This window comes from Lynx canadensis, chromosome A2 (assembly GCF_007474595.2).
Source record: "Lynx canadensis isolate LIC74 chromosome A2, mLynCan4.pri.v2, whole genome shotgun sequence".
Classification (NCBI taxonomy): Eukaryota; Metazoa; Chordata; class Mammalia; order Carnivora; family Felidae; genus Lynx; species Lynx canadensis.
This window is the reverse complement of record NC_044304.2, coordinates 86,873,753-86,895,688: the sequence shown is the minus strand read 5'-3', so window position 1 is coordinate 86,895,688 and position 21,936 is coordinate 86,873,753. Positions and strand designations below refer to the sequence as shown.

The following is a 21,936-nucleotide window of genomic DNA, read 5'->3' as shown; positions in this document are numbered from 1 at the left end:
TGGGGAACTTCAAAAACTTAATTCATATTAGGTACTAAATGATCTGAAATTAAAAAATTATAATCTGGCCCATTAGCAAGTAAATTTTCACAAAACAAAACTTATAGAACTTTATTGTGACTATCTCATATTTTAAGTGCTACTGAATAACTTTCTCTTTTTTCTTTTAATTAAAAATAAATAAATCTTTTCCAAAATTAAAAAGCTACATTATCAAATGCAATACTTATAATTTTATTTGTTAACAATTCTAATATCTCCTATTCTTTTTAGTTGCAACTTTATCAGTGAAGAATGGCTTATTTAAAAAAATTAATGTATTTAATTTTTGGCTAAAAGTAAAAACTTACAGTTATTTAGCCATAGTCGTTTAAAAGTGATCATGTTTCCAAAACTGTTAAAAAAAAATCCATCATGTATATTTGTCTATGAATTAAAAGAAATTTTGCAGATTAGTTACATTCTTAAAGCTGTTAATAATGAATAATATTACTAATAGCCTAAGAGTGGCAAGAGTGTTACACAAAACATTAAGAGATTATTATATATTTTCTTCTGAGAAAAGTAACAATACCTTCAAAAATGGGGTCACAACCAGCTTATTACTAGTTGCATACCAGGCTATATCTCGAGATTCTGTAAGTATCAATTGTTATTTTGCATAGAGATCTCATTAAGTATTAGCTATTGGAATAAAAATTAAATGACATAATATTTTTCTTCTACAAGAAATAGGGAATTATTTCTCAAAAATTTCTAATTAATCAAAGTAGGACTTTTCATTTTATGAAGTTTAATAAGGATAATATTTAATGGATATTTTCTTTGTAGACAGAACAGAGTAAAATTGAATAGACTATCAAACTTTCTCAGCCCCTGGAAATGCCTGACATAACTTCCTTTACTAAACATTTCCCAGATGTCACACGTGCCATATGTGAGTAATTTAATTCTTGTAATCAAGTAAGGCACACAAACAACATCAAAAAAAATTTTTGGCACAATCTCCCACATTTTAAAATGATTAGTTTTATTTCTTGGTGCTGCTAGTATTTGGAAGAATAACATTCTTTGAACATGAATGTACTAGAACATGGCATTGCCTTGATTTATCAATTTAATATAATTAGGTGTTAAGTATGTCTGGATTCTATTAAGTGTAAATGTAAACTATTATAAATAATGTCTAGCTAGATTTCTTATGTTTTCATGACTTACGGTAGCAGGTATTATTTTTGTTTTTTTCTCTTTTTGTTTACCTTCTTGTTGAAAATCTCTACCCATGTAAAGAAAGTAACACAGGGATTAAACCTTTTCTGGTCACGTACAGGAGACTGCAAGAATGTGTTCTAATTATATTTATACAAGTGTAATTTTGAGACTGTAAGAAAGTAATAGCTTTTTCATATTATTTAGAGTTGGGATAATTTCCATTATTTTTACTTCTTTTTGTTTCACTCTTCTAGGAAACAAGAGTTGGATAGTAGTCATCCTCCAAAACAATCAGGGAAACCGCCGGACCCAGGGCGTTCAGCTCCGCCTGGTCTCAGTAAGAGTAGAACTACAGACACTTTGAGGTCAGAGCAGAAGTTGCCTGGAAGGAGTCCTTCCACTATTAGCTTGAAAGAATCAAAGTCCAGAACTGATCTGAAGGAAGAGCACAAGTCTAGTATGATGCCTGGCTTCCTCTCAGAGGTTAACCCTTTAAGTGCTGTCTCCTCGGTTGTAAATAAATTTAATCCTTTTGATTTGATATCAGACACTGATTCATCCCAGGAAGAAACTGCCAAGAAACAGAAAATGGCTCAGAAAGAACAAGGAAAACCCGAAGGAATCACAAAACCTCCACCACAACAGTCACCTAAGCCAGTTCCTAAGCAGCAAGGACCTGCGAGGGTCCCACTGCAGCAGGATGGCTCTCCCAGATCAGTATCTTCTCAGCAACCAGAGAAGATTAAATTACAACCTTCAGGGACAGGAAAGCCAATTGAGGGGCTTACCCAGGCTCCTCAGACAGACCAGGCACAATTGCCCCTTCAAAGAGATGCAACCAGGCCTCAGACAAAACAGTCAGACACACTAAGGGGAGAATCAGTTAAACCCTCTGTGCAAAGCCCATCCAAACCACCTATTCAGCAGGGAGGTCCTGGAAAACCTCCAGCCCAGCAGCCTGGACCTGAAAAACTTGCTACAGCACAGCCTGGGCTTGCAAAGCCCTTAGCTCAGCAAACAGGGCCAGCGAAGGCCCTAGCGCAACAGCCGGGGACAGCAAAGCCCCCAGCCCAGCCACCAGGGACAACAAAGCCTACTGCTCAGCAGCCTGGGCCAAAGTCTCCAGCTCAGCCTGTTGGGCCTGCGAAGCCTCAAACTCAACAGGCTGGGTCAGACAAACTTCCATCTCAGCAGCCAGGGCCAGCAAAGCCCCCAGCCCAGCAGCCAGGGGCACCAAAATCTCCAGCTCACCAACCTGGGTCACAGTCTCCAGCTCAGCCACCCGGGCCTGCAAAGACTCCATCTCAGCAAGTTGGGGCAACAAAGTCTCTGGGTCAGCAGCCAGGGACAGGAAAAACTCCTGCTCAACAGCCCGGCCCGGCAAAGCCCCCACCTCAGCAGCCTGGCCCAGCAAAGCCCCCTCCTCAGCAGCCTGGCCTGGCAAAGCCCCCTCCTCAGGAGCCTGGCCCGGCAAAGCCCCCACCTCAACAGCCCGGCCCGGCAAAGCCCCCTCCTCAGCAGCCTGGCCCGGCAAAGCCCCCTCCTCAGGAGCCTGGCCCGGCAAAGCCCCCTCCTCAGGAGCCTGGCCCGGCAAAGCCCCCTCCTCAGCAGCCTGGCCCGGCAAAGCCGTCTCCTCAGCAGCCTGGCCCGGCAAAGCCCCCTCCTCAGCAGCCTGGCCCGGCAAAGCCGTCTTCTCAGCAGCCTGGCCCGGCAAAGCCCCCACCTCAACAGCCAGGCCCGACAAAGCCCCCTTCTCAGCAGCCCAGCCCAGCAAAGCCCCCACCTCAACAGCCAGGCCCGGCAAAGCCTTCAGCTCAGCCGTCTACAAAACCAGTAAGCCAAACAGAAGCTGGGAAACCTCTGCAGCCATCCACTGCTCCGTCTGCAGCCCAGACTCCAGGACAAGGCCTCCCTAAAACCATCTGTCCTCTTTGCAATACCACTGAACTTCTGTTGCATGTTCCAGAAAAGGCCAATTTTAACACATGCACTGAGTGTCAAACCACTGTGTGTAGCCTGTGTGGTTTTAATCCCAATCCTCATTTAACCGAGGTGAGTGTGTTTATTTATTGTGTTCATGCTCTTAAACCATTATCATTGCTTACACAAATGGTGTTTGGTTTATCACTGGTATGATAGGATGGCATTATTTTTCCCTTGTCCTTTCTTTCTCCCTCTCCTTCCTTCCTTTCTCTTTTTCTTCTCTAATTGTAAATTTAGAAAAAAAAAAGTTTTAAGCCATTTTCTTCAATAATAAGCCCAAAATGCTGCCACAATTTCTGATAACTTTGGCATATAAAGTCGAAATGAAATCAAAGATGCTGAGCATATACTCATTGTACTCTGTAAGATCCACACTATTTATTATTACTTACCATACAGTGATAATTACTTTACCTTTTAAATTCATACTCCTGCCTTCCAAAATTATGGTACTCTTAACTGGGATCATTTCTGTGCTGTGAAAAAAGTGAACCATGTTTTCCCATTATAAATACAATTTTAAACATTTTTTTAATGTTTATTTTTGAGAGAGGGACAGAGCGTGAGTGGGGGAGGGACAGAGAGACAGGGAGACACAGAATCTGAAACAGGCTCCAGGCTCTGAGCTGTCAGCATAGAACCTGATGTGGGGCTTGAACTCAAGCCGTGAGATCATGAACTGAGCTGAAGTCAGACATTTAACTGACTGAGCCACCCAGGAGCCCCATAAATACAATTTTAATATAAAATTAAGTACACTTTTCCAAACTATACCTCTCCTTTTCCTGCCAGTGGTTTTGATATACCTTATGAAGTAATGTTTCACTTATTAGTTGAGAGTCATTAATAACAGCATAAGTCAGTTCGTAAAATGAAAAAGTCATAAGAGCAGGTTCAAAATTGATGGGTGTATTCTCAGAAGGATCATATTTTATATTTTTAAGTCTTTGGGTATGCCTTCCTGACTATCAGATCATAAAGGGGCCAGTAGTGACAAATGATCGTTCATCATTGTTTACTCTGATTGAGGACAGAAAAATAATTCTCAAGAATTCAGTTAATGTTAACCTAGCACTTAAAGGCCCTGGATAAAATCAGATTTTGATAGGTGGAGATTTGGGGACATTGAAGGAGAAGGGACAAAAGCCCCAAACAGCAACAAACAAACACAAAACAAACAAAACACAAAACAGCAACAACAAAAAACCACTCAGAAATTCTCTGGAGTTAAGAAATAATACAGGGAAGGTGACATAATGAGATAAGTGAGAACAGAGAGGCCAGAAGAATACATTTTTAAAAGAAATCTGGTGGCTCCCACCCGATGAGAAGGTACAGAAATCACTTAGTTTGTTTGGAGGACAGCTGTTAGTGGCTTATGTGTACATTATGTCTGCGAACAGCCCAGGAAGGAGCTGACAGCAGGCGATGAAGGATTGTGTGATTTAAATATCCCCGAGAGAGAAAACTTGTGTACCCTTGTTATAAATGAAGTCTATGTTATAATAATAACAGCATTGATGATCATTGGTAGCTGTTAGATTAGTTGGGATGTTTGCTGCCAAGGAGAGATAAAAATGATGTAAATTAAAAATGTGCCAACTTCTGGTTTTTTTCTAAAGTATCATTTGCTCTTATCCCAAAGTCATATTGACTACCTCAACTTTCCAGATAAGCCATTAAAAAAATTTTTTTTTACATTTATTTATTTTTGAGAGACAGAGAGAGACAGAGCACAAGTGGGGGAGGGGCAGAGAGAATGAGACACCGAATCCAAAGCAGGCTCCAGGCTCTGAGCTGTCAGCACAAAGCCAAATGCGGGGCTCATAGATCATGACCTGAACCGAAGTTGGACACCCAACCGACTGAGCCACCCAGGCACCCCCAGATAGGCCATTTTTAATGATAACATTGCAATTAATAAGAACATGCTGCTTTCAAATTATAGCAGAAATTGGATTATAAGAAGTTTGTTTATATGTTGGTAGCTTTTAAAATTTTAATGAAGATCTCTTTCTGCTCGTACTATATGACATTGATAGGAATGTACAGTAATAATGACTTAAAGCAATGGATGATCATTTCATAAAATGTCATTTGCCAATTTATAAAGCAGAAACATACAGTTGGACTTTGAAGCCACGTATATTATTTGAGTACCTGTTATATGGAAGACATTTTAATATAGGTTTGGCAGGATATAAAGATAACTAAAACATAAGGCTGATCATAACAGAATCAGAGTATTAGGTTAGATAATATATGCACAAGGAAATGTAATACGTGGTCACATGATAAGAGCAATGAGAGATGAACAAATACTGTGGAATAGGAAGCGTCATTTCTAGTGAGTGAGATTAAGGAAAGCTTCATGGAGAAAATGGCATTTGAGCTAGGTTTGTAAGGATGGATACTATTCCAACAGATAAAGGACGTGAAAGGGGATGATGATCTGGTCCAAGACCTAGAGCCAGAAAAATTTACGGTGTATTTAAGGAATCAGAGGTAAATCTAGGTTGGCTGACGTGGTGGGGGAAAATAGACAATGAGATTGGAGAGAAGTTGAAGTCAGATTTTGGCCTTCAACGTTTAGCAGGTGGTGATGAACATGCTGCTTTACGAAACTTACTTGATTAATGTAGTCATACATTTGATCATTTATTCATTTTAGAAGTTTGTATCAAATGCTTCTTGTGAAGCACCAATGAGTGCTGTGACGGAATCAAGTATTCACTGGATATGGAGTCTTTCTTCCAGGAAATAAAATAGGGGAAATAAAAGTGGATATAAAAAAGAAAAATATGTATATAAAAAGTAACTTTGTGTTGGGCTTTACATTTAACATAGTTCTTTCCTACTGGTTTAATCAAACTTAAATTTCCAAAAAATTCCATGGGCATATATTATCTGTACTATAGTTTTCTCCTTTCTAATAGTGAGAAAACTAGTGTTCAAGTGGTTACTGTGGCTACTTGTTAGGATCTTCATGGCAGTAAATAACCAAGCAGAATTCAAACCGAATCTCCTGATTCCCAATATATTTACTTATGGTAGAAGCAGAGATAAAGTGCTATGAGGTCAGAGGAAGAAAACATCACTATCAGTCATGGGGGTGGGGTGAGGTCTGGGTATCATAATGATCTTTATGAAAACAGAAGAATTTGAGTTGGAAATGTGAAGAATAGCAGGAATATAGACACTTATAAAAGGAGTTGGGACTATGAGGGCAGGTCTACCTCACTAGCTCATTAAAGGAACACATTCCCATTATTGTTGAGATGAACTTGGGCAAATCATTTAAACTTTCTGTAGCAAGGATGCCATTTGAAAATGAATATAATAATCTATTCTCTGCCCAACGCATTGGATTATTAGGATTATCTGAACATTTGTATGATAAAGTATTTTTAAATGCATTAAGTGCTTTTAGAGTTACCATATAATGCAATGTGGATAAGATTTAACTTTTAAAGTATACTCTCACCTTTTTTTTTTTTTTTAATACTTCGATACAATATCATAAGTTGTTGGGTTCTGAGGTAGCAATCAAGAGCCATTTGATTATTTGATTTAACTTGACATTTCTTTCAACTTTATTTTTCCCCCATAAGTAAAAATGTCATCTGAGTTCTAATTCTAAACTCTTAATTTTTTTTAATGTTTATTTTTATTTTTGAGAGAGAGAGAGAGAGTCAGAGAAAGAGGGAGACACAGAATCCGAAGCAGGCTCTAGGCTCCTAGCTGTCAGCACAGAGCTCAACATGGGGCTCAGACCCACGAACCATGATATCATTAACCTGAGCTGAAGTCGGACACTTAACCGACTGAGCTACTAATTCTGAACTCTTTTAAGAAGGCATCTTTCCTAATCCTGTCCACCAAATGGGCAGTTCCTCACTCCTGAATTATCAAGGGGGTCAGAGTTGAGAAATTAGACCTCTGGAGAGAGGCTGGGAGCTTCTATTTCAAGAGATAATAAGATAGATGAAATTTTGGGAACAATCACCATTTCTGAGCTGTTCTATGGATCCATGAGGAAGTGAACTTTTCTGCATCTTCTGAAGAGGATGTAGTGCTCTGGGTCACATTGCCCTCAAATATTCAGACTGAGTAGACAGTTTTTCTATGCAGGACAGGGACAGAGGCGGGATGTTCTTTAATTCTTTAATTTACATTGATTTACTGTTTTCAAGTTTGAGTATGCAAGTAACTCTCAGTATTATTACTTTTGTAGTCTGTGGATTAAATAGAATACTGCTCTCTTGTATCACTTCTTGAAAAGACTAGGAGGATTTCTCTGATATTTTTCATTACCAATGTATCAGAGTTATGACAATATGTGCTTATGAACATCCTGGCTCTTAAATGAATACTGATCTGGGGAGGAAGGACTGGAGAGGTATCATCACTCTGACAGCAAGCTTTAGGGAAGGGGATTTGACTTCCTTAACTAGACTTGTGAGCTTTCTCCTACTCCTGTCATACACACACACACACACACACACACCTTAGCTCAAATATCTATGTGAAGAGGATGGTATTTAAACCATCCACTCTGGTGACTGTCAGAATGTGTGCTGCTCCAAATAAATGTTAAGAATCTACTGGCTCTAAGCCTAAACTTTTGATGCCAAGAGGAGTTTATAGCTATCTTTTCTTACCAGTCCATTAATGGAATAAACCTCAACAATGCAGGCTCTCTCTTTGGGCTTCCTTTCTGACACAGAAGCTGAACATTTGCTTTCTACATAGCAACAAAAGCACTTTTTCTCATTGTTTTTATTGTTCATATACTAGATCTCTTTTGATACATAGCCTGGGGCAAGATTTAGGGAGAAATTTAAAGACTTGTCCCTCGTGTCTGAAAATTCTCCTGGCTCTTGTCAAATTTTGTAATCTATGAAATGACTTGTCATTTTTCAGTATGTTGATAATGAACCAAATGTTAGTTAAGGTGCTTTTTTTGGTCATATTTATTTTTGATCATAATGGACCATAGGTTAATCAGTCTCTTGGATGATACCAGGTATTCTATTGAACAAAAACATGACCATATTTCCAGAGCTAAAAAACAAAACAAAAGCAAAACAAAAAACAAAAAAATCCCCAAAATAAACACACCTAGACGTGCATATAAATTCCCTCCATTTATTAAAGCAAAACAAAACAAAAAATGGTGCAAGTTCTTTAGGTTGGCAAAATGACTTAACTGGACACCTCTTTGAGGTGGATAGGATGGCTGCATCTTCTGTTACTGGTGAGAGAAACCAAGGGCGGAAATGTGGAAAATGTGTTAAGAACTAGTGGGAAGGAGTAGAGCTCTGCCAAATGTCAGGAGGCTGGAGCCTGTGGAGAAAGAAAACCTGTTAAGAGCTTCCTGATGGTAGAGTAGCTGGAAGAATGTTTAGAAAAGGGGATATTCTCCTCTTAGATGCTTGCTGATTTAGCACAGAGGTCTTCTCACCTCAAGTTCTAAGTAAAGTCGATAACATAGTTCCTCTTAAAAAGGAAGACTGGGCACACGTAAGTTCGCCTCCTATCTCCAAAGGTCTCACTTTTTAAAAGGTCTTTCCAGAAGTTAGGAAAGACCACCAGCAGTATAAGTTGGCATGTTGAATTTCTAGAAGATAGAAAATGGGAAGACGATGACAGAAAAAGAACCAAGGAAACCATCAAACAAGTGGCTTCCTCAGGGAAGCTCTCTAAGCTCTAAGCTAGGAATGAACAAATATAGAAAGCAGTGATGGGCTATGGGTAGTGATCAAACAACAAATTAAAGAATTGCAGTAGGAACAAATATGACTAGTGGACTCTTTTCTAATCTCCAATGGGAAGACGGTAGGGAGAGTCTTTATTTTTCTTTCCCTCGAGCCAAAGCCAAAGAATTCTCCAAATGAAGGGATGAGCTGCCTAATGGCCCCTCATGAGAAAACTAGGGACTTTGGAAGAGAATTAGAAGTAATGCCATTCTCGCACAATGGAATAATTTAAAGGCGAAAACAAATAAAACATTACTCAACTGTGAGTCAACCACTCTGATCTGTTACTGTCCTGTAAAGCTGTCCTTACTTGAACACTGACCCTCTGTTGTCCCATATCCTCTCCTTTAAAGGAGAGGATGGGGGCGCCTGGGTGGCTCAGTCGGTTAAGCGTCCGACTTCAGCTCAGGTCGCGATCTCGCGGTCCGCGAGTTCGAGCCCCGCGTCGGGCTCTGGGGTGATGGCTCAGAGCCTGGAGCCTGCTTCCGATTCTGTGTCTCCCTCTCTCCCTGCCCCTCCCCCGTTCATGCTGTGTCTCTCTCTGTCTCAAAAATAAATAAACGTTAAAAAAAAAATTTAAAGGAGAGGATGAATGGAGAGGCAGAACTGTCCACGAACACAGAAAAACCTCTGATGATTACCTAGTAAATAATGGAGACATTCACTGTAAATGACAGGCTTGAAGAGACTTAACTTGACATTTTAGCAATGATACCACATGAAGGACACAGGTGAAACAGTGAAAAACAAAACAAAAGAAAACACGTGACCTCCTAGGAGAGCATTCATTCGGGACATATAAACAACTTATAAAAATTCTTACTGTTCTTAAGAACTGTTTAAGAGAATATTCCATAAATAATTAGCATGCTCAAATTTCATTGGGCCCACTTGATGGTCTGGAAAAGGCCTAAGATTTTTCCAGATTGTAGAGCAATTTAAAAAATTAGGCAACTACTTACCGAACCCTTACTGTGTTTCAGGGCACCGTTCTAGACTTTGGGTATCTAAGAGTGAACACAGTACACAGAAATTCTCTCCTCATGCAGTGTGTATTCTACTAAGAGTGATAAATACATAAAATATATAGCGTGACAGCTGGTGATAAATGTTATTGAGAGAAATGAAGTAGCAGAAGGTTATAGCCTGGACCATGGGTGGGAGGGGTTGGGTGGTGAGAGTTCCCTCATTCCCATTGAAGGATTAGAGGCTTGAAACTGATAGATAACTTGGGAATCTGCTATTTTTAATAGTGACTAAAGGTTTAATTTGTGTATAGAGTTGTAGTGAAAGCTTGGATTTTGGAATGGTTAAGGAAGGAAAGAGTGGGGAATGCACCTAGGAAGGTATAGAACTCTGAGATTTTCCTCTTTACTACTTCCTGTAGTAATATAGAGACTGGAGAATGGGCATTTTATCTCCGGTGTGGGGCTATTTCTGGATGCCTGCCAATGGAGTTGTAGACATTTTGGGGAGGTGGTTATTTATAACTCTGGGGGATCTGGGGCCCTAAGAGAAATATTAAAAATCATGGAGAGCGTATCAAAGAACTATAATAGGAGTTACAGAAAGAAAGAATCAAGATGGTGGAGATAAGCTCCAGAAGAAATTTCTCTGAGGTAAAGAAAGATTGAAGTCTTCAGATTGTAAAGGCCTACCCACTGGCCATGCAAAATTAATAAAATGACTGATAGGTATATCCTGGTAAAATATCAGATTTCCAAAGATAAGGAGAAAACCGGAAAGGCTTCCACAGAGAAAAATGATATCATCTACAAAAAAAAGATGAGAAATCAAACAGCTACAATCCTCATAATCAGCATAGAAGACAGTAGATAGGGAGCACTTTCTTTAAGTTTCTAGATAGGATGATAAGATGAATTCTGTACCTCGGCAAGATATCGGGAGAGAGTGTGAGGGCGCTTAAGAATGTGTTAACACATGAAAGAATGCAGGCAAGTAATCACCTCTCTCTCTGTCTATATGTACATGTGTACCTATCTATACATACATCATAATCAGTAGAGGAAGTTCTTTTATTAAAATGGAAAATAAAAAGAATGGATGGAAAATGTGATTACAAAATGGTGGTAGAATGTGAGATGATATTACATGATACAGAAATCAAACTGAAAAAGTTATGCCTTATTTTATTGTGTGTTAAAAATACATAGTTCATTAAACATAATTTCTTGGAGATTGCTTAAGACAGTCCTAAAGTAGTGGTAATATAAGGTTGTCTTGAAGAACTGTAGCTTCTGTAGTAAGGTAAAAATTCATAATATTTTAAATTTATAGATCAAAACTTATTTGATACTATAATGGCAACCACAAGAAAAAATCAAAGCAAAACTTAACACTGATTCTGGAGAGTTAGGCTTGGTGGTAGAGAGAGAAGGTTTTACCTTTAATGTCATACCTTTTTTGTACTTTTTTTTTTAACCTTGTAAATTCATGTTACAATTAACACTTAAAAAAACCCTCATTCATCAAATGATTGGTGGAACAATTTATATGATGTGTCAGAATGAATAAAGGATTTAGATTCTTGATTTTTACATCTTCAGCGTGAGCATTTTACTAGATGAAGTGCCAGGAATTTTGGGTTCTAAGTAACGATGGTGACCTGAAGGGCCTTATGCCTGTAATGGGAAATTTGGTCAGTTTTTAATACATTCTTAGTCACAGCCGTGTATGCTTTAACTGACGCTATTTTGTTGTTGTTGTTGTTGTTGTTGTTGTTTGTTCATTTGTTTTATTTTGAGAGAGAGAGAGAGAGAGAGGGAGAGAGAGAAAGAATCTTAAGCAGGTTCCATGGTCAGCACAGAGCCTGACATGGGGTTTGATATCATGATGGTGAGATCATGACTTGAGCTGAAATCAAGAGTTGGAGGCTTCACCAACTGAGCCACCCAGGTGCCTGTAACTGACAGCATTTTTACGTGAATCCAGTGAAGGGAAATAGATGCTGTTGATGCTAAATACAAGGTTCTTATATTCTGAAGTTAAAGGACTTTTTTTTTTTTTTTTTGCTATTCTCTGACAATCCATATGGTATCATTAATAGGATTTAAGTAAAGGATATCTTGATTTTAACAGAATTTATCTTCCTTTAAAACAGTTTTCTAATGAATTTAAATGAATAGAAATACCCAGTTAATCATTTAAAGCTCTATATTACTTAAATATGTCTACAGACACCATATTTATTTAGCTCTCATTTTTTGATATGCTTCAATTTGCAACGTCTTTCTCATGACTTGGATGTTCCCTGTATACAATAAATATTTCTCATGCTCTACCCATTAAGTTTAGTCATTAGCATCAAAGCCTTTTTTTGTTTTTTTCATTTTCAGCTCTTAAATGACTAGATGTTTCAGGTGACTTTCTGCGTATCCAGCTTTTGGCTTTTATAATATCTACTAAGGCTGTTGTTACATATTGTTGCCCTGGTATGATGATATATATAACTTGGTAAGGACAGAGGTTCTGTTGTGAAAGCAGATACCCACACCTACACAAAATCATTTACTGGATTAGTAAACTTAATAAAGTGCTGGGTTAACTTGCTCATTGTTCACATCCCTTGAGAAAACATATCTAACACTTGCTCCCCTTCCATATCTTAATTAGCTTAGATTAAAATGAGCTCTTCCTTGCAAATATGTCAAAGATAGTACCTTGAAGATAAAGATGTAAATAGTCTGGTAGAAGTTTATAATTATTTTCCTTAAAGTAGTGCCCGCATCAAGTGCATCAGTAAGGCATCAGAAGATCTGGGATGTCCTCCTAGCTTTGCCCCTCACACGTACGTATTTTTGCTGATATTCCTCTGAATTTACTTTGAAGTTGTTCTAGTTACCTTTGATAAAGGAGCAACAGCTTTCCCATAAACAGTGCTTCTTGCCTTTTTCTTCCTTTAGTAAAAAAGGGAGATAGGTCTTTGGTCACAGAAAGGAGAGATCTTAGTTGGAACACTATGCATTTCAGACTGTGCACTAGGATCTCTATATGACTTTTGTCATTTAATGCTCTTTTAATAAGGTGGTATTCACATTTTAAAGGTGAGTAAAGAGGGGCACCTGGATGGCGCAGTCGGTTAAGCGTCCGACTTCAGCCAGGTCACGATCTCGCAGTCCGTGAGTTCGAGCCCCGCGTCGGGCTCTGGGCTGATGGCTCAGAGCCTGGAGCCTGTTTCCGATTCTGTGTCTCCCTCTCTCTCTGCCCCTCCCCCGTTCATGCTCTGTCTCTCTCTGTCCCAAAAATAAATAAAAAAACGTTGAAAAAATAAAGGTGAGTAAAGAGAGTAAAGCAATCAGAACTCATATTGTAAAGTCATTTGAAATCTTCAGTGTTTCTTTATAAATTAACCATCAGATGGCCCTTTGGAAAACTGGAAGCAGTATGGGATTTTAGACTTGAAAAGTGTGCATATGAACCCTAGCTCGGCTGCTTACTTGACGTATGGTTTGATCAGGCCATTCTATTTTTCTGAATATTTAGTTTTCTTAGATCTAAAAATATTCATGAAGTAAAAAATCACATTTGGCAATATAAGTGGAAGTGCTTTGAAATTGAAACTAGTAGATAAACATTTTTTTATTATCATCATTATTGTGAATCTTTATAAAAATTCTGAAAGGTAAGTAGGGATAGTGTCATCATTGTTAATTCCATTTGTCAGTGATAAAATGAAGTTAGGGACTTGAGGTGACTTATACGGTCACAAAATTACTTAGTAGTGAATCCCATACAAGAACTTAGATCTGCTGACCCCAAATTTAGCATCATTTTTTATGAGACCATGTTCTCTTTAAATAGACCACTCCTTAAATTTGTAGGTTAAAGAAAGAATGTGTGCATGTGTGTAAATTTTACATATTCTTAAAGTTAAAAAAAAAATTTACTTGGCGGCAGTTTATTTTTGGAATTTAGTGTAAACAAAACTGAGGTCCAAGAACAGTGGTTTTATACCTTCCTACTCACTGTTGCTCAAACCAGAGCTTTATACTGCTGAGTTCTTTTTGTTCTTTAAGAAAACTGTGAGCTCTACTCTTCTCTAGCCACTCTGTTAGATTTTGAAAATATAGATGATGAAGTTGATAACTTTTCTCAGTGTCAAGAATTGAACTCAGAGTCTAAAAGGAGGGGTGATAATTTAGCAAGTGAGGATGGAAACTTGTTTGTAGAATAGAATATAATGAAGTTTATATAGATAAGATCCAGTCTCACCTGAATATAAAACAATTAACCACTTTTTCTATGTTTTTCTTTAATCAAAAACACAGATTTTAAAAATCAGTTGTAAAACAATTGATGGAGATATGACATTTGTATCATTTGTTCAGCAAAGTTAGAATTTTCAGAATTCATGGAACAACTCGTAAGACCAGATTTCTGCTTCAACAAAAGAAAATAAGTCAGTGGTAGGCATTATAATGTGAATATGTGATTGGGAGTTCTGTAGTTACAAAAGTTCGGAAAAATTTTAATGTATAAATTTATGTTTTGAAACGTCACAGAAGAAGGATTTAAAAAGTGGTCAGAAGGAAATAAATGGTAATGAAAAATTGAAAATAATATAAAGGTTATTAAGTGTAATTTTAAAATCATATTTTCCGGGGTATCTGGCAGGCTCATTTGGAGGAGTGTGTGATTCTTGATCTCAGGGTTGTGAGTTTGAGCCCTACCTTGGATGTAGAGATTACTTAAATAAATGTTAAAAATACAATAGAATATGACAAAATAAAATAAGAGTTTCCTTAAAGACATTCTTGAAAATGGGCATACGTACAACTACATAAAATTTGAATAAATACAAGTTAAAAGTGGCTCCCACTCACAGAAAGCTTAAAAGAGGCTAAAATACTCATGAAATTTTGTTGTTTTTTACAAAAATTTAATATACTTTAAGCATTTAGTATATTTTTTGAAAACGTATTTTTTTTCCTTTCCAACTCAATGTACAAATGATTATCTTAATTCCAGTGAGCATCTGACTGAATTAAAGATCTGTAGCTTTGAAGGGTGCCTGGGTGGCACAGTTAAGTGCCTGACTCTTGACCTCTGCTCAGGTCATGATCTCACATTAGTTCAAGCCCCAAGTTCTCTCTTTCTCTCTGCCCCTCCCCCACTTGCACACGTGCTTGTGAGTGTGCACGCTCTCTCTCTGTCAAAAATAAATAAACTTAAAAAAAAAGATATGTAGCAATAAACAAAAAAAAGATACATAGCTTTCAGCATGTATAATGCGTTCACAATGTTTATGCGACCTTTGGTTCTTTTTACTAATGGAATTTATATCTTCATTTTTAAATGAAATAAGAGGACAATTCAACAAGCTGTTTGCAGACACAGCCTAATTGGAATTATTGTATCACAGGCTTCAAAACTGTGTGATAGCTCAAGGTGTATGTTAATCATTAAAGTTCTAAAAGTTGGAATTTGCCATATGAGAGACCGTTTAGAAATGTTAATGCATAGTGTATGTAAGTTCACTTGACTGAATAGGGATTCTCCTCTCTGTATGACTGTAATAGAGTACAAATATATTTTCATGTCTGTGTAGTGTAATTATTTTTTAAGTTTTGCTTGGTGAAAGTGGTTTTCTTGTTTTGGACTGCACTGACAAACATTAAACTATGCTTTTTTTTTAATGTTTGTTTATTTTTGAGAGAGAGACAGAGAGTGAGCACGAGTGGGGGAGGGGCAGAGAGAGAGGGAGACAGAAAATCCAAAGCCAGCTGCGTGCTGACAGCAGAGAGCCCCATGCGGGGCTTGAACTCACAAGCCGTGGGATCATGACCTGAGCCAAAGTCTGATGCTTAAACCAACCCAGGTTCCCCAAACTGTGCTTTTTTTTATTGATCTGATTTTTTTTTTAGGATTTGCATATGTTATTGTTAGTGTTTGCTGAACGTTATTATGCTTTAAGAAGGAAAACATTTTATGTTTAGTGTATATTTCATGAGGTTTGGTAATGGTTACTGAATTATGCAGCAGAAATTTGTAATCTGCACACTTTCAGAGAGAAAGTATCCTTCCCACTTCTGGATGGACCATTTTAAACTAAACTGTTGCCCAAGTTGCTAAGCATGTCATCACAGTTCTGAGGAATGCTAGTGCCCTGTTTTTAGCCAAAATAAATTGTGCATTAATATGCACAGCTAAAGATGTCAGCTACAGCGAGCCATCTGCAGCCAAACTGCTCTCAGTGAGTAACTGCCTCTGTGGAGGAGGTCCTGTGGCTTGGGCAGTCCTTGAATAGCAGAAAACAGAATGTTTTCAAGTGATAGCTTGGTTTCCTCTTTATAATAGGATACATTGCATTATTATATAATGTAGGTTATGCAATTATGTCTTTTATGGCCTTCAAAACAATACAAATAGTACAATATAAAATATAAATAACATACTCAGTAAATACTTGATGAGAATTTGATGAAAAATAGGAAAAAATTCAGAGTAATTAAATCATGAGATGTGGTTGCTCCATTTGAGTCCATGTGATGAGAGGAGAGAAGAAGGAATAATTGGAAAAACATTTTAAACTGAAAAATTAAAAAAGAAAATTAAATCAGAGTCTAAGTGCTGTGGTTCATACTATAGTAGTGACAGCTGAGAAGGGTAGACCTTGGAATATTAAGTGGTAAAGGAGGAAATCCACTGTGGCCTGTAAAGATGGGTAATGTTCAGGTCAGTGGAGGAGGAATACACATTGTGCATCATGACTAACATAAGACAGAAAGAGGATACTGCCGTGACAGAGTAAATGGTACATATAGATGTCCTGGTCTGCAGAAAAGTTTAGTTGTTATGCTTCCAGAAGTAGGAACCCAGCAAGTTTTGTTTTATAGGGACAGGATGAAAGCATGATTGAAGAAAATCTATTCTGCAGCTCATGTGAATTGGTGTGCACATCAACACATATAAATTCCCAACATCGTATTATTCTTTTGATGTTCCATTATTTCCAGTAGCATGCTATGTTGAACAGAAATTGCATTATAAATCTTATGTAGACTTTGTGTTTAAAATTTGCAGTCTGGAGGGCAGTGAAGACTGGATGTTAGTCATTAGGGCTTCTAGACATTTTTTTTTTTTTTTTGAGAAATTTTTAGCTAAATAGATTAATAACAGTAATAACAGTTTTGAGCAAGAGCATTCTTTAATTCTAGAACACCAACATTTGCCAACTCACCTTGATGCTTAGATGTATTGAGTTAATTATTTTAAATTATTACTGAAGACACACTCTTAAAAATCAGAATATAATATTTTAGTAATCAAAAGTTTTTCTAACTTTGTTTGAAAGTGGCAACATTAATTGAAACTCTATATGCAGTTCACAAACTTAAGTGATACCCCTTAAAACATTTAAATAATACATTTATGATTATTCATCAAAGTCCTTAGATAATGAAGTTGTGTTACTATATTTCACAGCTGTGATAAAAAACAAAGGTTCAACAAAGTAAAACCCAGGGGATTGGATTAAACAGGGAGGTGTGCTATATTAATTATATGCAGGACTATGCTAGAATACATAGTGACCTCAGAATGAGCAGAAATCCTGGCTAACCAGTCTCTTATCCCATTTATGCAGCGTATTAAATTAGAAGAGTGAATGAACAACTTTATTCCTTTCTTTTATTCCGTTCCAAAGAGCTAATTGAATTAGAGTAGCTCATTAAACAGTTGTGTCTCCAGACCTTGAATTCATTTGTATACTTTCTGTAAGTAAAGCTTTGGGTGGGGAAAGCAAAAGATGACTATTTTTTCCTTTTGTTATGTAAACTATAGAATTGCAAATAGCTGAAGCAGGATGTGTTTTTTTTAATAAAGTTGTACTCAGTCATTTTAATGTTTATATATTGAAGATAAGAGTTCTTGGACACATCGATATAGTTGTAGGCTTCCCTGGTATTGTCTCTTTCATTTTTCCCATCATTTATCAGGTGGATGTGGATGAGTATAGTGCAATGTTAGGGAATAGGTGTTAGTTGTGGCAAGGGACCTGGAAACTTGTTGATGAAATATTGGTGGAGGGTTTCTTCTGTGAACCAGCCTTGGCCTTGAATATTGTCTGACTTATGTGGCATGGGGAAGAAGTCATAAGGACTGAAGTGTTCTAAGATCCTTGTTTAAGGCTACATTGGACTGAAGACCCAATCATGTAGAAATAGGAGAACCAACTCTATTACAGGCATGGGTACCAAATGGAACGGGCAGCGAGTGTCTGAGGCACTGATGGCAATTAATTCAGGTTAATTTTCCTCAGACTTAGAGACAAATGCTTAATTTTAGAAATGAAGAAAGACAGTAATTGCCTCTGGGCAGGGAAAATATGTATGGTTAGTAGGTATGGTGATTATGAGGGACTCCTTCAGTTTGAATCAAAATGGGAATAGATTGTCCATGGGCAGAGGTATCTGGTCAGGTTCTGGGGAGATTGGCATGTAACCAGAAAATGAAGGCCGAAGCCTGTCATACAAACTGTGTAAACAGTGGGAATTAGCAAAGTAAATACAGGAAAGCTGTAGCTTGAAGAGCACAGACGTTCTCAGCTAATTTATTTCATTCAAACCAGCTCAAAAACGGTGGACATCTATCATGCTTAAAGGGTTAGTTAGATTCCAGGGGGTCGATAGAAAGACTCCTAGATAGAAAGTCCTTACCATTCGTTGCTTACCATCTTTTTAGGGGATATAGATTCGGAAATAGAAGGATGATATAAATGCTAGCATGATAACATTAAGGAAATGAGATACTTTCAATTTCTTGCAAAAGATTAACTTTATTTCACAGTTTTGGGAGAGGCATCGAGGTGTGAGGGGAAGTAGTTAGAGTCACCCCTTCTGTGGTTGTTCGTTTTGCCTGGGTTATGTTTTTGTGAGGGTGTAAAGTACCTGAGCAATCAGAAAGGCCAAGTGAGGGACAGTGGCTTTGGAAACGTGCAAAGATGAATGGGAAAGTACCTTTCATAAGCAGCGTAGACACACTTGAATAATGGAGAATGCAGTGCAAATACTATGGGATTTATAATGCCAAGGACTGAGAGGCCAAAGGCACTGTTATTTCTCTGTGTGCATCGTGAAAGACACTGCCCACAGAAAAGTTAAAGGTGGTTTGTGATGCTGGAGGTAGGGGGCAGCGGGGGGCGGGTTGTGGACTTTTTCATTTTCTCAGTGTATGGGAGGTTTGCTTTTGTTTTTGTTTTTCAGTTGATCAGGGAGTTGGAAATGCCACTGTTTCCAGGACTAGATTAAGCGCTGAGATGCAAATCATTTCTATTTTCAATGGATTTGGCCAGTAGAATTAAATATAAAGGAGGCTCTTTCTAAAAAAATCCTAAGAGGATAAAAAGCTTTTCATACTGTGATCTCTACAATGATTTTAACCTGTATTCTAGTGGCGAGGAGGAACATGGAGGCGTCAAAATGCTTTTTATGTGTTGTTTATCAAAGTGAAGAAAATATGGTCATTAAAAGAATAAAAGTTGGGACCGTGGAATCTCTCAAAAAAAAAAGGGTGTATTAAGAGAAAAAGAGAAGAAGAGGTGACTTGGGTTTTCTACTTCTCTTCCTGACTCTCCTTTGTGTCCTTATGTGGAAACAAGAGTCATATGCATTCATAAACTAGAAGGACACATTTGATTTTGGAATAAGGGCAATATAGAATGTTTCCAAGTTTTAATATAAATTATGCATTTGATATGCTATGGTAGTGTACTAATTTTGCAGTGGTTCAAGGTGGAGTGAGAGCCTACTGGCTAGCTATGTGTGAAACTCCAACATTCACATTGCACAGAGACTGAATATTTTGCTGAAAAAACCAAATGAATCCAAGGAAGTGTTCAAGGGGGAGAGTGGAAGGAAACTAGGAAGTTTCCTAGCAGGATGAAAGGAAAAAAGGAGTCATTACAGTATCATCAGATATATATTAAGTATATATATACTTATATATATATATACTTAATATATAAAGTATATATATACTTATATATATATATATACTTAATATATACCTGTAATAACCTTGAAGTTATATTACATGTTAACTTGTTTCTTATCTGATTTTTCTTCTGTAATCCAGCCTCCAGGAGACTAGAGATTTTTTCTCTTTTATTCAGTGCCATAGGCCAAGTAGAAGTTACCCGATAAATACTTGAATAAAGAAATGAATAGTTGGGGTGTCCTGGCTGGCTCAGTTAGTAGAGCATGAGACTCAATCTCAGAGTTATGAGTTTAAGCCCCATGTTGGGCTAAAGTAGAGCTTACTTAAAAAAATTAAAAATGAATAAGTGTATGAATTTTACATCGACTTTGACCATAACACTTGTCAAAAAGAAGAAGAGCAATTTAACTATAATGCAAGTCACTAACCCTAGGAGTTTGTGATTTAAGGTGGTTATTATGGATGTACATCTCATAATATTTTGTAGAAAAAATCAATGAGAGAGACTAGGTAAAAAATTATGCTTTTAATTATAGTTTCTTTTATCTTGTTTGACTGCATGATTATAAGGTGCTTTGGTGTCAGTGAAGGCTGTGGAAAAAGACAAATGAGAAAAAATAAACAATAGAACAGCACAAGTGTCATTGAGAGTAGGGGAGATGGTCAAGTAGGTAGATGCATATTTATGGAGGAATTTCTGTCCATCAAGAAGGGGGTAAAATCGAGTGAAACTTTCCTAACATTCTAGCTTACCTTTCAACGTTTTTTATTTATTTTTGGGACAAAGAGAGACAGAGCATGAACGGGGAGGGGCAGAGAGAGAGGGAGACACAGAATCGGAAACAGGCTCCAGGCTCTGAGCCATCAGCCCAGAGCCTGACACGGGGCTCGAACTCACGGACCGCGAGATCGTGACCTGGCTGAAGTCGGACGCTTAACCGACTGCGCCACCCAGGCGCCCCTCTAGCTTACCTTTTAAGTAGCAATTGTTTCTCTTTGGGGATTCAAATATTTATATGTATAAAAAGTTATTATATGAGATGCTTCAAACATACAGAAACATAAAGATAATATAAAAGTACGTAGATATTCAACTGCCATATTGAAAATAAATGTAATGAACGCTCAAGTACTTTCTACCTATTTTTTTTTACAAGTTTTTAGTAAATATTTCCATCAATTTATTTTCTGTATTCCTTAAAAACAAAAAATTCACAAGTTTAACACTTATGCTTTAAAATATTGTACACCAAAAGAAAACCAATTCTCATTCATGCTGCAAGTTGGTCTATGTTCTCTTTACTTCTGTTACTTTCTACCTATTTTTAACAAATATTTTAATTTTACTTTATGATTCACACTTTTAAACAGAAATAAGATGTTAGAGTTGAGAATCTTTTTTAATCTTCTCTAAACAAAAGTTTACCTGACCATGAGATTGCAAAATAAGTCCTTTCATACTGGCGAATGAGTTTAAATAACTTCTGTGTGCTTTTTATTTTAAAGCCTTTTTAATAATTAAGAAAAAATTCAGTAAAATTTTTAAAAATTTTTTGAATTAAAATTTTTTTTTTTATTAGAAAAATTAATAGGGGTGCCTGGATGGCTCAGTTGATTAAGTGTCTAGCTTCGGCTCAGGTCATAATCTCAGGGCTCAAGAGTTCAAGTCCCATGGCGGGCTCTGTGCTAACAGCATGGAGACTGGAACCTACTTCGGATTCTTTGTCTCCCTCTCTCTCTCTGCCCCTCCCCCACCCATGCTCTGTCTCTCTTTCTCTCAAAAATAAATAAACATTAAAATTTTTTTAAATGCTTAACAATATGAACTGTGAAATAATTTAAAAAAAATTAAGAGTTTGGGAAAAGTTAGTTCCATTTCTTTTCAAAAGAAAATTCTTTGCAGGTAAAGTGTATGTTTTTTGCCAGCCTAACACTTGACACTTTTGTACTATAGAAAACTTTTCTGGTATCAATGCTCCATATATTTAGTTTTCAACCATGTAGAATTCTGTACAAAGAATCTCAG

The 21,936-nt window shown here is 37.3% G+C and overlaps 1 protein-coding gene across 1 annotated transcript in view; it reads left to right on the top strand.

Moving 5' to 3' along the window:
- The window catches only part of PCLO (piccolo presynaptic cytomatrix protein), a 421,831-nt gene that overhangs the window by 4,799 nt on the left and 395,096 nt on the right, over positions 1-21,936 (top strand). Inside the window, 1 exon segment of the mRNA XM_030307861.1 lies at positions 1,467-3,264. Coding sequence (XP_030163721.1) covers positions 1,467-3,264 — 1,798 coding nt within the window.